This window comes from Anolis sagrei, chromosome 2 (assembly GCF_037176765.1).
Source record: "Anolis sagrei isolate rAnoSag1 chromosome 2, rAnoSag1.mat, whole genome shotgun sequence".
In the NCBI taxonomy this organism is placed as follows: domain Eukaryota; kingdom Metazoa; phylum Chordata; class Lepidosauria; order Squamata; family Dactyloidae; genus Anolis; species Anolis sagrei.
Window position 1 is genome coordinate 206,907,666 of NC_090022.1, and position 15,683 is coordinate 206,923,348.

The 15,683-nt window shown below is 42.9% G+C and overlaps 1 protein-coding gene across 3 annotated transcripts in view; it reads right to left on the reverse strand.

Annotated features, from left to right (window-relative positions):
* SUSD1 (sushi domain containing 1) overlaps positions 1–10,237 on the reverse strand; it is a 43,808-nt gene extending 33,571 nt beyond the window's left edge. For 2 of the 3 annotated variants that reach the window (XM_067464359.1, XM_067464358.1), the window contains exons 1-7: positions 10,038–10,236; positions 8,089–8,208; positions 7,547–7,702; positions 6,385–6,537; positions 4,524–4,703; positions 3,145–3,324; positions 1,176–1,355 (exon numbers count right to left, since the gene is read on the reverse strand). In XM_067464359.1, coding sequence (XP_067320460.1) covers positions 1,176–1,355; positions 3,145–3,324; positions 4,524–4,703; positions 6,385–6,537; positions 7,547–7,702; positions 8,089–8,208; positions 10,038–10,125 — 1,057 coding nt within the window. In that variant the 5' untranslated portion in view covers positions 10,126–10,236. Of the gene's footprint in view, positions 1–1,175; positions 1,356–3,144; positions 3,325–4,523; positions 4,704–6,384; positions 6,538–7,546; positions 7,703–8,088; positions 8,209–10,037 lie in introns of all 3 variants that reach the window. The other variant, XM_067464357.1, reaches the window with a different exon arrangement.
* Positions 10,238–15,683: the final 5,446 nt, after the last annotated feature.

Consider the following 15,683-nt stretch of genomic DNA (forward strand, 5'->3'; position numbering starts at 1 on the left):
CAAGGGTCATCCAGTCCAATCCGCTGCCAAGGCAGGAATTCATCGCAAAAATATCCTTAACAAATGGCTATCCAGACTACTGTTGCTGCGTTATCTAAACCACTGCTTCTAAAACTGTGGGTCCTGTTTGGCTCAATATTGGAATCACAAAGAATTTGGCAACAATAAAAGGTTTCTGAAGTCCACTCATTTATACAAGTCTGTAAGCAACAACTTGGAGTATTTGCAGTGGACTCTGCGGAAAATGCTTCAGTTATACTCTGCAAAAAATGAACATCAAGCTTAGCAAGCTATAATTAATGTTATAATTAATGTTTGATAATTTTACCTATTTTACACACCTATATACTTGGGAGTCACATAAAAAATTTCCAGGCAAAAAGGAGTTGTGACTGGGGGGAAAAAAATCCAAAACTCTAATCTAGAAAGAGCTGGGAACATTTACTCAAACTCCAAAACTCCCAGCCAGCATGGGAAAGGGTAATCCAAAAAAGTTTTTTTTCTAAGTTCTGAATCTAGGCATGTTTTACACTATTTGGTTTTAATTCATATGTCTTTGGAAGAAAAGACAAACAAACTCAACTTTTTTACAGTTAGCAGAACCAAATGGAACCAAATGAATGAGCTGGCTCAAGTGTGGCTGGTGGGAACAAAAGAGAGGGCCTTCTACCTGACCGCTTCCCATCTCTAGAACTCCCTCCCTAAAGAATTAAAAATGGCCTCCTCTCCTTTAAAGAGCTACTAAAGACACATATATGCAATTTACCCTATGGAGAGAGGGAGGATTAAGTACATCTATACACTATAACTGTCTCACCCATTGAATTCAAACAAATCACTTTCTTTAGTATTGAATGAGCAAATTGCTTCCTAGAGAATACTGGGCTCAATATACCCACCGAGCAACAATTCATGTTGTCATGTTGTAAAGATGAACAGTATCACAAACAGAAGAGAAGAAAAAGGGAAGACAACAAAGCTTTTCGCTCTGAAATCGTTTCTATTGTTATATCTGTGGTCCTTTAACACAGACTACTGGAATCTGTGTTGAACTGGTCGGTAATAAAGTTTTTCTTCCATCCCAGCTGCCATTTCCTCTCCACGCCATTATTTTTAAAATGTCATATTTTATCTTGCCCAAAGCACAGATGTTGAGGCAATTACAATGCACTTACTTTCACATCTTAGATCCAAAATTTCCCATGTTCCATTTTCGGTGCAGAACGAATGGCTCTTTATGCCTTTGGGGTAGTAACCCTTTCGACATTTGTATTCTGCAACACTTTGTAGCCGAGACATTCCATTCCATATCAGGTCTGAGTCAGGTATGACAGGCGGTGGTCCACAGGTTATTGCTAAATGGGATCAAAAACAATATTAACCTAGAAGCAATAGTATAAATAAATGAATAATATAATAATAACACTTTGTTTATATTCCGCCCTATCTCTCCAAGGGGGCTCAGGGCGGATCACAGTACACATACACGGCAAACATTCAATGCTGTTTTGGATAGATAGGACAGAGACAGACAGAACAGAATGTTGTGTTGACATCTAGCTTTTTGGTGCCTTGGAGGTTGTGCTCAAATCCAGTCACAGGGGGGTGCTGTCACTCCATCCTCTATGACGAAAAGCCATCGGGACTTCCCCTTCCTTTTGGTTGCTGGGAATTTTCTGATCTTTTTCTTTATGGTGTCGCAAAATACCTCCCCCGCTTCTTTTAGCAGTACCTAATTTCTCTACTTACAGCTCAAGCTGTTTTTGAACTGCTTAGGTAAACAGTGAGCTGGGCTGACAGTTAGATGCTCATGCCGACCCGGGGCTTCAAACGGCAACCTTTTGGTTGGTAGATCTTATCAATGCTGGTGACTTACCGGCTGTGCTAAAGCCCGGCCCTAAATAAACCATGGCCTCATTGTGAAATGGACGGGTACGTGTTTCATAAGTGATCCACAGGCTTGCCCTGGATGAGTATGGAGGGAAAATGCATTTTATGCCGACTGCAACTAGAAACCCCTCTTATGATTCCAAATAGTATCTGGGGCTGGGCTTTAGCACACCAGGTTAAGCCGCCAGCTGCAGAAAATTTTGTCAATCGAAAGGTCAACAGTTCAAGCCCAGGTTGGGGTGAGCTCCCAACCATCAGCCCAGCTCCTTCTCACCTAGTAGTTCGAAAACAATAATGTGAGTAGATAAATAGGTACCGCTTTGGCAGGGAGGTAATAAAAGGAGTCCATGCGGATATGCCGGGAATTCAATTGAGAGAGTGTCTAAAGACAACAAAGCTCCTCGGCATAGAAGATGGAGTGACAGCGCCCTCCATGACTGGAGTCAAGCAGAGACTCCAGGTGCCTGAGATGGAAAAAGATGGGAAGCATTTACCTCTGTTTATATACTTTCTGTCTCTGTTAACTGTATAACGGTATTGAATAGTTGCCATACATTACAATCCGCCCTGAGTCCTCTCGGGGAGATAGGATGGAATATAAATAAAGTATATTATTATTATTATTATTACTACTACTACTATTATTAATCTTACCAATATTTTAATGGGAAAGTGGGGTTGCTTTTGGCTGATGAGATAGTTAAGTTACTTATGATTGTTGTTTTTGTTGTGTGCCTTCAAGTCATTTCAGACTGAAGGTGACCCTAAACCTAAAGTTTAGGGTGCAGGCTGGGAAAATGACCTTTATTTGGGAACCCTGCTCTAGAGCATTCTTTATTTTTTTTTCTTAACACAAGATAAAACCAGGTTAACTGGGCATCCAGGTTCAACCGCTGGTCAAAAGTGGGCTATAGGGCCAGTGTGGAGAAGCCCTTAGTGGTCTGCTAAATCTTCAGGCTAATTGCCACTCCAGATGACCTTTGAGACACAGCTATTAGGACAAATGAGATGATAAGCGTCTTAGAGGGGTGTCTTTTCCACACTATGAGTTTAGTCCCAGAATTTTAGTTACTAATTTTAGTTACTAATGAGAATTGTAGTTACTAATGAGGTTTACTAAAATGATTTTGTATGAATCTCCAACATATAACGCTTGTGAATGATCAAGAGGCAGCTTTTCATTTGGCAGAAAAGTGAATTATTTCTGTCATTTTCATTAACATTTTAGCAGAACACGATAGATCATATATTTACCTCTGCATTCAAAAGTGATGTTTTCCCACTTCCGAGATATGGTGCATTGTGAAAAATTGCGTTCGCCAAGGTACTGAAACCCTTTCCTGCATTGATAGTATATTGTGCTTCCTAAAGTGGTGGAAAAATCCCAGATGATGTCTGCGTTTTGAAGCTGTGGTGGCTTCCCACAGTTTATTTCTTACAGGAAAGGAAAAGAAAGACAACACAGTCAGCATGTAAACATGCATCACATACAGATTGCAGAGATTGCAAATATAATCGAAGCTGACATCAATTCACACAAGGGAGTTTTTCCTTTCTCTTCCAGTCCTTGCAGTGACCCAAGTTTGCTCTGAAGGGTCCTTCAACTTCCTGGAGGACATCAGAAATATATAAGGAGAATCTGTATTGTAAATCATAGTCCCATGTAATTTGTATAATTCTTAAATATTAAGCAACCGGCAAGAGATCCATGCATACTACACTTTGTGCACACACACACACACACACACAAAACAGAGAAAACACATGCCGCAAAAGAAGGAAAACACGCAGACCGACAAACAAACAAAAACCTGATATACATATCAAACTGTAATTCATACATACAGAGCACATCCTCCTTCCCTATAACACTATGTAACGAAATTTGAAAAATGTTTTGTTCCTGGTTTGAAAGTGTTATTTCCTGTTTAATTTTGCTGTACCTACTTTGAAAGTAGTTGTTATACTCCATAACTTTGATTTGTGGCTGCCACAAACTATGCTGAATTGGTTGAGACTCTATCAGATATACATTGAAAAACTACAGCAAAATGTGCTGCAAGATGTCCCACAACAACAACGTTTTTACAGTTTAATAAACTTTTTCCATGTTTTTATGATAGAGCCAATTAGGACATGAGATTTATAACCCGGGAACAAAAGTTGTGTTACATAGTGTAATTGGTTGGAAAACTGTGCTCAAAGGATTGTTCTCATTGGCTGTGTTGTGAATTGGAAGAAGGTTTCAGGTGGAATACCTCAGGGTTTTGTCCTGGGGCCAAAGCTCTTCAATGTCTGAGTTTTGTTTTTGTTTTGTTTTTTTCGTGTCAGGAGCAACTTGAGAAACTGCAAGTCGCTTCTGGTGTGAGATAATTGCCTGTCTGCAAGGACATTGCCCAGGGAATGCCCAGATGTTTTACCATCCTGTGGGAGGCTTCTCTCATGTCCCCGCATGGGAAGCTGGAGCTGACAGATGGGAGGCTCACCTTGCTACCAGGATTCAAACCGCTGACCTTCTGGTCAGCAGTCCTGCTGGCACAAGGGTTTAACCCACTGCACCACCGGGGGCTCCTACCCTTCCATGATCAAACTCTAGGAAATCCGATTCACCAAAACTTTTTAATTTCTTTTACCTTTGCACACAATATCAGCTCCTTCCCATTGTCCTCTGGCATTGCAAACTGAAGTCTGGTTTCCACTTTCGATGCCATAACCAGGCTGACAGATATAAGTGACTCTGTTTCCAAAAGTCGTTTTATTGAGAGGCTCTGCATATGCCTTTGGAAAAGAAGGTGGGATTCCACAATCCACCTCTGAAGACGAGAGACAAAGGAAAGAACAGTCAAGATGCGAAGAACCTAAATAGAGCCCCAATGGATAAGACCAAATTCTACCTATTCTACTATGAAGAAGACTAACAGCCTGATGATACTTTCAACAACGATAATTATAAAAATGAGGAAGAGGAGAAATACCAAAGTTCAGTTCTCAGAAGGTCCTATTTTATTGAATAACTAGTTTGGGTACCTGGCATAGCCCGGGTTATTTGAAAATGTATATTTTTTAATTGTACAAAATGCCTAAGGTTGTGGGTGAACTACAACTGACACCATGCCAGGTTAACCCCAAAAAACTCCATCAGTACTTAAAGTTTGTTATGCTGGGCAAGTTTGCTCTAGATGCATCATCAGTGGGGCTCAATGTGCTCTCTGGCTGCAGGGTAAACTACAACTCCCACAATGTTGGGTCAGTCCCATCAGACCCTTCAAGTAGGTTGAGTTAGTCATGGGGGTTCTGTGTGCCAAGTTTGGTCCAGGTCCATCATTGGTGGAGGTCACAGTGTCTGTAGTTGTGCGTGAACTACAACTCCCAGAAAGGAAGGTCAGTTCTCCCCCCAAACCCCAATCCCCCCCCCCCCAGTAATCAAATTCCAGCATATTGGGTATGTGCACCAAGTTTGGTCCAGATCCCTCAGTGTTTGGGTTCAGTGTTCTCTGAATGTAGGTGAACTACAACTCCCCCAAATCAGGGTGAATTTCCCCAAAAGACCTCCAGTATTTTTTGCTGGTCACGGGGGCACTGAGTGCCAAGTTGGTCCAATTCCATCCTTGGTGGTGTTCTGAGTGCTCATTGATTGCAGGTGAACTATAAATCCCACTACCTACAACTCCCAAATGGCAAGGCCAAAACCCACGAGTATTCAAATTTGGGCATATTGGGTATGCATGCCAAGTTTGGTCCAGATCCATCATTGATTGGGTATATAGTACTCTCTGGATATAGGTGAACTACAACTCCTATAAATCCTCCAAAAAATTTTTATTGGTCATGGGGGTTTTGTGTGCCAAATTAGTTCCAAATCCATCGTTGTTGGAGTTATGAGTGCCTTGGATTCCAGGTGAACTATACATCCTAGGACCTACAACTTCTATAAATTGTGAATTCTCCCCAAACCTCTCTAGTATGTGCAGTTGCTGATCAATCCCTCTGTTTGCTGTGTGCCCACCCTTCACTTGGGTGGTGAGCAGCACTATATTTGTGGAGGACATTGGCAGGGCTCTTGTATGTGTTCATGGCGCTCACTATAACCTGCAATGTCACTGGAGGGAGGGCCTTTGGTGTCTCCTGAGTAGTGGGAGCTACGAGTATCTGTGGAGGCGAGAGCTTGTCTGTGTAAGTGGACACCCCAGCCATATACACACATGCATATTTTCTATTTTATTATATGAATATGTTTGAAACTTTTGCCAAATCTGTAAATACTGATAAAACTTAAGGAATTACAGATACACAATTGTTTTCCTTTGTGATTCACAAGGCAGTCTGCCAGAAAAGAGTGTGGGAACCTTGTAAAACTACAAGGAAACTGCTTCTGCCAAATACTACACAGCTATGCAAAATATTTCTGAGTGGTTTTCTTTACACCTCCACACGTAAAAGAGGCTAAAGTCGTATTCTTTCTTTCTTTCTCCCCTTCTCAAGAGCAACTCTCACCTTTGCATGAAGCCTCTGATGCAGCTGAATGAAATGGCTCAGATCCATTTTCTACTTGGTATCCCTCCATGCAATAGCACTCGTAGCTTCCCACAGTATTCACACAGTTCCCTCCGGGACCACAGATGTCCGAGACTTCGCACTCATCAATATCTAGAAAACGCAATACAATTGGTTTGAGTCATTATACTATGTAACATGATTTTTGTTCCTGGGTTATAAATGTAATTTCTGGATATGTTCTGTATCTTAAAAACTAAAGCTGACAGAGGAAAACTGGAATCTGCAGGTCAAAGGGCTAACATTTGAGGTACCAAAATCTGTTGGCCAATGTAATAGGCAAAAGGATTGGGGACTTATATCTTTAAGGCTTAGGTAAGGGTAAAAGTTTTCCCCTGACATTAAGACCAGTCGTGTCCGACTCAGGTTGGTGCTCATCTCCATTTCTAAGCCAAAGAGGCGGCATTGTCCATAGACACCACCAAGGTCATGTGGCCAGCATGACTGCATGGAGCGCTGTTATCTTCCCACTGGAGCAGTACCTATTGATCTACTTACATTTGCATGTTTTCAAACTGCTAGGTTGGTAGAAGCTGGGGCTAACAGCGGCAGCTCACCCCGCTCTCCGGACTTGAACCAGCAACCTTTTGGTCAGCAAGTTCAACAGTTCAGTGGTTTAACCCACTGCGCCACCGGAGGTTTACCACTGAGAAAGGAAAGAGTGGTATCTGTAAGGTACAACACTGTCATCTTATGACACACTGTATTCACTTTGAGCTTTCCATGGTGATACTGTTACTGGCCTACCATGCCTCAGTGGTAAAAAAATAGTGAGGATAGATAATCTGGTAGTATTTTCACTACATTAAATCCATGGATAACTATCCCTTTCCCAACTCCAGTTCTAAACTGATTGGTACCAGACTTGCCTCATTATAACATGTCCTCTGGGCAATGTCTGTCTGCAATTTTGAGAATAGTATGCATGTCTAGTATCTATCTCTCTATCTATCTACATTTTATATGTGTATCAATTTAGATATATATTTATCATGCTCAAGGAGGGCACGGGATGTGTATTAATGTGAGAAACAGCTTACAGATGAAAACTAAAGCTGGCCGTAAGATATGCTTTTCTGATCCTGGCAGTCGCAGTACTTACCTACACAGTTTGTGCCATCATTGGGAATAAATATCTTGTTTTTACTTGAAGCCTGGAAACCCTCAAGGCAAACACAATAAAAGCTTCCATATGTATTGTGGCACGAAGTATGGTTGCCACAAATCTTCTCCGTCCCAATTTGGCATTCATCTTTGTCTGACCAAAACATTGAATGTGACAGCATGTTACACACAGGACAAAGAACGGCCAATAAGAACAATATTCTCCATTAATATTATTTTCTTGTTAAGAGAGGATTATGGCTAGAATACTGTTTGTTGGTTACAGACTTTCAACGTAATTAAGCTAGTGAGCTATTATATTCTGCCAGTGTTGAAAGTCCAACCCTGTTCTTCCATGCAGGAACACAATCAAAGCACTCCAGACAGATGGCCATCCATCCTCTGCTTAAAAACCTTGGGGAAAGGAGACCCCACCACCCAGAGAGGCAGCTTAATATACTGCCGAACCTTTCTTACCATCAGGAAGTTCTTCCTAACGTTTAGATGGAATGACATACAGGTTAGTCAAAGTTCACTTACCTTGACAGTATGTTCGTCCATTGCCCACAAATCCGTAATTACAAATACAGACATTTTTGCCCTCCTTTTGCTGGCACGTAGCATTTGCATGGCAAGTAGCACACACATCGGAGAGTAACTCTACAGAAATGGTAGAAATACACATTAGAGCAGTGTTTCTCAACCTGGGGGTCGGGACCCGTGGAGGGGTCGCGAGAGGGTGTCGGGGGGGCAACCACAACTCCCAAATGTCAAGCTCTATTTTCCCTAAAATCCACCAGTGTTCCCATTTGGACATATTGAGGATTCGTGCCAAGTTTGGTCCAGATCCATCATTGTTTGAGTCCACAGTGCTCTCTGGATGTAGGTGAACTACAACTCCAAAACTCAAGGTCAGTGCCCATCAAATCCTTCCAGTATTTTCTGTTAGTCATGGGAGTTCTGTGTGCCAAGTTTGGTGCCATTCCATCATTGGTGGAGTTCAGAATGCTCTTTGATTGTAGGTGAACTATAAATCCCAGTAACTCCAACTCCCAAATGTCAAGATCTGTTTTCCCCAAACTCCACCAATGTTCACTTTTGGGCATATTGGGTATTGACTCGTTGTTTGATTCATTGTTTGAGTCCACAGTGCTCTCTGGATATAGGTGAACTACAACTCCAAAACTCAAGGTCAATGCCCACCAAACCCTTCCAGTATTTTCTGTTGGTCGTGGGAGTCCTGTGTGCCAAATTTGGTTCAATTCCATCGTTGGTAGAGTTCAGAATGTTCTTTGATTGTAGGTGAACTATAAATCCCAGCAACTGCAACTCCCAAATAACAAAATCAATCCACCCCCAACCCTACCAGTATTCAAATTTGGGCATATCAGGTATTTGGCCCATTGAATGAAAATACATCTTGCATATCAGATATTTACATCAGGATTCACAACAGTAGCAAAATTACAGTTACGAACTAGCAACGAAAATAATGTTATGGTTGGGGGTCAGCACAACATGAGGAACTGTACTAAGGGGTCATGGCATTAGGAAGATTGAGAACTACTGCATTAGAGGATTAGGAGATGACTTTAGGAGTATACTGGGCAGCTAGCATTCTACAAAGGTTCGTTCTCCAAATGAATCACATTGAAGAAGATCCGCACATCACGGCTGGTGAGTCCCTGGGCCTTTCCACGCAGCCATATAACCCAGAATATCAAGGCAGATAATCCACAATATCTGCTTTGAACTGGGTTATTTGAGTCCACACTGCCATATAACACAGTTCAAAGCAGATAATGTGGGATTTGGCACACAGACCTGGTATGTTGAAATGTGATTACTGGAGGAGTTTTGGGGGGAACTGGCCTTCCTTCCTGGGAGTTGTAGTTCACCCACAACCAGAGATACCGTGACCTCCACTGATCATGGACCTGGACCAAACTTGGCACGCAGAACCCCTATGACTAACTCAACCTACTGAAGGGGTTTGAAGGGACTGACTCACCATAGTGGGAGTTGTAGTTTACTCTGCAGCCAGAGAGCACACTGAACCCCACCGATGATGCATCTAGAGCAAAACTGCCCAACATGACAAATTTTAAGTACTGATGGAGTTTCTGTGTATGATGTGAGTTGTAGTTCACCCACAACCTTTGGCATTTTTTGTACAATTTAAAAAATGGACTTTTTCCATGTTTTGCAGCTTGGAGGTTGGGTTGTCTTAGGTTTTTCGGGCTGTATGGCCATGTTCTAGAAGCATTCTCTCCTGACATTTCGCCTGCATCTATGGCAAGCATTCTCAGAGGTTGTGAGAAGCTTGGATGTTATTAATTACGTGACTCACACAGGCACTCTGCACATGAGCAGAGGCCCCTTTCCCACTCTCATTGATCCTCATCCTCTTGGGCGAAAGTCTGGCAGGAGGGGAATCCCTTTCTTTTCCCAAATTAAGGACATCCCAAAACCACCAATGGATTCCTTACCCGGCTCCTTCTCTTCCTCGGAGGAGCAGGAGAACAGGAGCAGCGTTAGCAGCAGAGAGAGATCACTGGCGGCGCCTCTCCGGCTCATGTTTTCCCTCGCGTCCCGCTCCTTTTCGCGCCTGCGCACTGCGGCCAGTGCCTCTTTCTCCGCATGAGGCGGCTCCCCCTACCGGCGGTACCCGGAAGTGCACACTGCGCCTGGAAAGTTTCTCAAGCCGCACTTTGCATCTATCCCACAACTAGCCGTCCCCTGCCACGCGTTGCTGTGGCTCAGTCTGGAAAATAAAGTAATGAGAAAGTTTTGGTTTCTAATATATGTAATTTCTTGATGCTTGTGGGTAAACAGTATTTCTTGCTGTTTCTTTGAGATTGACTTGTTTGCCTGCTTTGCAACATGCAACATATAACTGTCCTTCTTTAGGGGTCACTTTCAAATCTATGATACTATATCTCTCTGTGTGTGAATCATATCTATCTGACACTGAGAACTGGGAAGCCCTGGCCCAGTGCTGTAGAATTTGAAGAGGAATGAATGGAGGGCGAAAGAGAGAAACATACCAAGAGGAAGGCACATCAAGCCAACCCCAACCGGAACCGCCTTCCACCTGGAAACCAATGCTATCACTGCGGAAGAACATGCAGGTCAAGAATAGGGCTCCACAGACACCTACAGACCCACCTTTAGGACACTGATCTTGGAAGACTATCCTAAGTAAGTAAGTAAGTAAGTATATATCTATCTATATCTATGGCGGGATGGCTCTTTGTCAGGAGGGCTTTGATTATGTTTTCTTGCCCTCATGAAGGGAGTTGGACTGGGAGACCTTAAGTATTTTCTGTTGGTCATGGGGGTTCTGTGTGGGAAGTTTGCCCAAGTCTGTTGTTGGTAGAGTTCAGAATGCTCTTTGATTGTAGGTGAACTATACATCCCAGTAACTACAACTCCCAAATGACAAGGTCTATTTTGATGGCCGAAAGTGAGGTGGAGCTGAGGAGCCTTCTAATCAAGGTGAAAGAAGAAAGTGCAAAAGCTGGGTTGCAGCTAAACATCAAAGAAACCAAGACTATGGCAACAAGAATGATTGGCAACTGGGAAATAGAGGGAGAAAACATGGAGGCAGTGACAGACTTTGTATTTCTAGGTGCAAAGATTACTGCACATGCAGACTGCAGTCAGGAAATCAGGAGACGCTTACTTCTTGGGAGGAGAGCAATGTCCAATCTCGATAAAATAATGAAGAGTAGAGACATCACACTGGCAACAAAGATCCGCATAGTTAAAGCAATTGTGTTCCCTGTAGTAACCTACGGATGTGAGAGCTGGATCATAGGGAAGGCTGAGTGAAAGAAGATAGACGCTTTTGAACTGTGGTGCTGGAGGAAAGTTCTGAGAGTGCCTTGGACCACGAGAAGATCCAACCAGTCCATACTTCAGGAAATAAAGCCCGACTGCTCATTGGAGGGAAGGATACTAGAGACAAAGATGAAGTCCTTTGGCCACATCATGAGAAGACAGGAAAGCTCAGAGAAGACAATGATGCTGGGGAAAATGGAAGGAAAAAGGTAGAGGGACCGACCAAGGGCAAGATGGATGGATGGCATCTTTGAAGTGACTTGCTTGACCTTGAAGGAGCTGGGGGTGGTGACAGTTGACAGGGAGCTCTGGCGTGGGCTGGTCCATGAGGTCACGAAGAGTCAGAAACGACTGAACGAATGAACAACACATTTTCCCCAAATTCTGTCTGTGTTCATATTTGGACATATGGAATATTTGTGCCAAGTTTGGTCTAGATCCTTCATTGTTTGTGTCCACAGTTCTCTCTGGATGTAGGTGAACTACAACTCGCAAACTCAAGGTCAATGCCCACCAACCCCTTCTTGTGTTTTCTGTGGTCATCGGAGTCCTGTGTGCCATTTTTGTTTCAATTCCATCATTGGTAGATTTCAGAATGCTCTTTGATTGTAGGTGAACTATAAATCCCAGCAACTACAACTCCCAAATAACAAAATGATTTTTTTGAGTGATGGTCACTCCTTGGGTTAGTAGGTCTCTTCAGGCTAAATTTGGCGGCAATTTGTCCAGTGTTTTTTGAGTTCTGTTAATCCTACAAAGGAACATTACATTTTTGTTTATATAGATGTAGACTTCATGCAGTTTTGCACCGCTTGAACCTCTAGAGCAGTGGTTCTCAACCTGGGGTCCCCAGATGTTTTTGGCCTACAATTCCCAGAAACCTCAGCCAGTTTATCAGCTGTTAGGATTTCTGGGAGTTGTAGGCCAAACACATCTGGGGACCCCAGGTTGAGAACCACTGCTCTAGAGCTCAGTGCTACAGAATCCTTGGCTTTTGTTGGGAAAGCACCAGGAAAGGTAAAAGACCTTGCAAAACTATAATTTTCAGGGTGCTTTAGTATTTTTGAGCCTAGGCAGGGAAAGTGCCAGATTGCATCAGTGTAGATCAGGGATGGGCAAATTTTGGCCCTCCAGGTGTTTTGGACTTCAGCTCCCACAATTCCTGGCTTTTCTCCCTGCTTGATTCACACTGAATTGGATGCGAGGCGAGATTCACATTTGGGGGTGTCATTTCTGAACCATCCTTCTCCAGCATGTCGTCTCTCCCTTTCCCAGCCCACTTCCTCTCCAAAGCCTCCTATTCAAAGCACAACTGGCTGCCCTGATAAGGGCCCCCCCTTATCTTTGCAAGCTGGTGGTGAGTTGCAGGCTGTAAATACGAGTTGTGCATTATGTTGAGTTGTCTTTCTCATGTGACTGAGCATGAGGCTTTTTTAAAAAAGAAACTAACAGCCTAGTTTAGTTTTTATTATCTCAGGATTTCTGATGCCTCAAGAAATAGTAAAATAGATAAAAGTATCAAGTCTTGGCCTTGACTTAACATTCAATTATCTGTTTTCATTCAATGGTTCACAAAATGTGGCAGTCATATGGACGGGACATGGCACATATCTTCCATCATTTCACAGATGAAAACTAAGATGTGTGTGGCCAAGCGACCCCAAAGTTATTCATGAGGCTGCATCTATTTGCTCTTACCTCTCTTTTCCCTTCTTTCCCCTCATCTCTGCTGATTTGCATGGAAGCTACTTGTGTATTTTGAACTGAAGTTTGCAGCAACTGAATTAAGCTGAAGATGGGTCCTTCCACAAAGGCATATAACTCAGAATATCAAGGCAGATAATCCACTATATTTGCTTTGAACTGGGTTATTTGAGTCCACACTGCCATATAATCCAGTTTAGTGTGGATTTTATACAGCTATATGCAAGGAGCCAATGAAAGAGGAAAGCAGGCAGCGAGAACACTTTAAAAGCTGATGAAGAAGTGGGACAACAGTGGGACAATTGGGAGTGCCTTGCCAAACTGGACACGTCTTTCATATTGTTCCTCTCACAATATCTGGTTCAGTCTTTTCTAAATCTGAAAATAGTTCTGCATGCAGAAATGCTCAATTATGCAAGTCTTGCCCCAAGAACATCCTGTGCATTGTGAAATGATGTTCTTTCCTTGGAAGAACTTGAAGTGCTCGGTGCTGCAAAATTGCATTATCTAAGAGAGGAGACAAAGTTGAAGTACTTTGGCCACATCATGAGGACACAGCAAAGCCTAGAGAAGACAATTATGCTGGGGAAAGTGGAAGGAAAAAGGAAGAGGGGCCGACCAAGGGCAAAATGGATGGATGGCATCCTTGAAGTGACTGGACTGACCTTGAAGGAGCTGGGGGTGGTGACGGCCTACAGGGAGCTCTGGCGTGGGCTGGTCCATGAGGTCACGAAGAGTCGGAGACGACTGAATGAATGAACAACAACAAGAGAGGAGCTGATTCATGCAACTCTTAGGTCCTTTCTACACTGCCATATACAATCCAGATTATCTGCTTTGAACTGGATTATATGGCAGTGTAGACTCACAATCCAGTTCAAAGCAGATAATGTGGATTATCTGATTTGATAATCTGGATTATATGGCAATGTAGAAGGGACCTTGAAGGTTGGACTGCAAGTTCTAGCAGCTTGAGAAACTAGGCAGTGGGTGTTGTAACATCAGAGGGCCACATGATTCAGATCCCTGCTCCAAAATTATTGTACTCTCCAGTATTTATATTACAACAGGCAGAGTCAAAATAGCCCCCACCATGCTCACCTGCTGCCCCTGAAGAAGATAGTTAAAGGAAAGACTAACATATTTGGAGTACAGGCTGTCCACATTGAACTCTTGAAAGCAGCCCATATGTCTCTCTCCACCAAAAACAATCTTTTTCCTCTTCAGCTGAGCTTCTGTTGCTTCTCTCCTCCAAAGAAGGACTTTTTCTCCTTCCTCTGCTGAGAGAATTGCAGCCAGCTCTCTGTTGCTTCTCTCCACAGAGGAAGAAGGCAAACTCCTTCCTCTGCCGAGAGAAATACAGCCAGGCTCCACTAGATTTGGGACCCAGGAAGGGGGCTGCTTTTGATCAGCCTGTATTGGCAACCTGGTTCCACGCTGCCCTCATCTTCATCCAAGGAAGGACTTTCAAGTATAACTGAAACCACATAACACAAATTTGCATTATAAGCAGGCCTACTGTCATTGAAAAAGAAGAGGAAAAGAACATTAAAGAGAATCATAGAATCATAGAGTTGGAAGAGACCTTGTGGGCAATCCAATCTAACCCCTTGCCAAGAAGCAGGAAAATAGCAATCAAAGCACCCCCAACAGATGGCCATCCAGCCTCTGCTGAAAATCCTCCAAAGAAGAAGCCTTCACCACACTCCGGGGCAGAGAGTTCCACTGCTGAACAGCTCTCACAGTCAGAAAGTTCTTCCTAATGTTCAGATGGAATCTCCTTTCTTGTAGTTTGAAGCCTTGGTTCTGCATCCTGGTCTCCAGGGCAGCAGAAAACAAGCATGCTCCCCCCACTCTATGGCTTCCTCTCACATATTTATATATGGCAATCATGTCTCCTCTCAGCCTTCTCTTCTTCAGGCTAAACATGCCCAGCTTTTTAAGCCGCTCCTCATAGGACTTGTTCTCCAGACCCTTGATCATTTTAGTCACCCTCCTCTGGACACATTCCAGCTTGTCAACATCTCCCTTCAATTGCAGTGCCCAGAAATGGATACAGTATTCCAGATGTGGTCTGACCAAGGCAGAAAGAGGCATCCAATTAATATGTAAGATTTGAATAGTTTCGGTAGCAGTTACATATGTCACACACACACACAAATAAATACGCACACACTCTCAGTACTTTAGCTAAATGAAAGTGAACTTGGGGAATATAGATTAGTTTTCACAATGAAACTTAAATATATTTTTATACATTTTGCTGTCAATTAGCTGCCTGCTGAAAAGCTGAGATGAGGATAGCTAGGACTTGAAAGAGAACGTGCCTTTGTGTGTGCCTCACACGGAGAACAAATATTGTCCTTCTGGTCTATTTGCAATCAGATTAATTAACAATCACCTCTTCCTTCTCCTGTTAGGCAACCAGGCAAGCATGAGCAATAAAGTGTGCCGGAGCAGATATAACTGAAAAATAGCTGGTCCAGGGTTCTCAAGTTCTCATTGAATGCTTCAGTGGTTAAGTTTTCTTTTTCTGTGTTGTTTTTTTTCTTCCCTATAATACTAACATTCACTGGAAAGAAATAAAA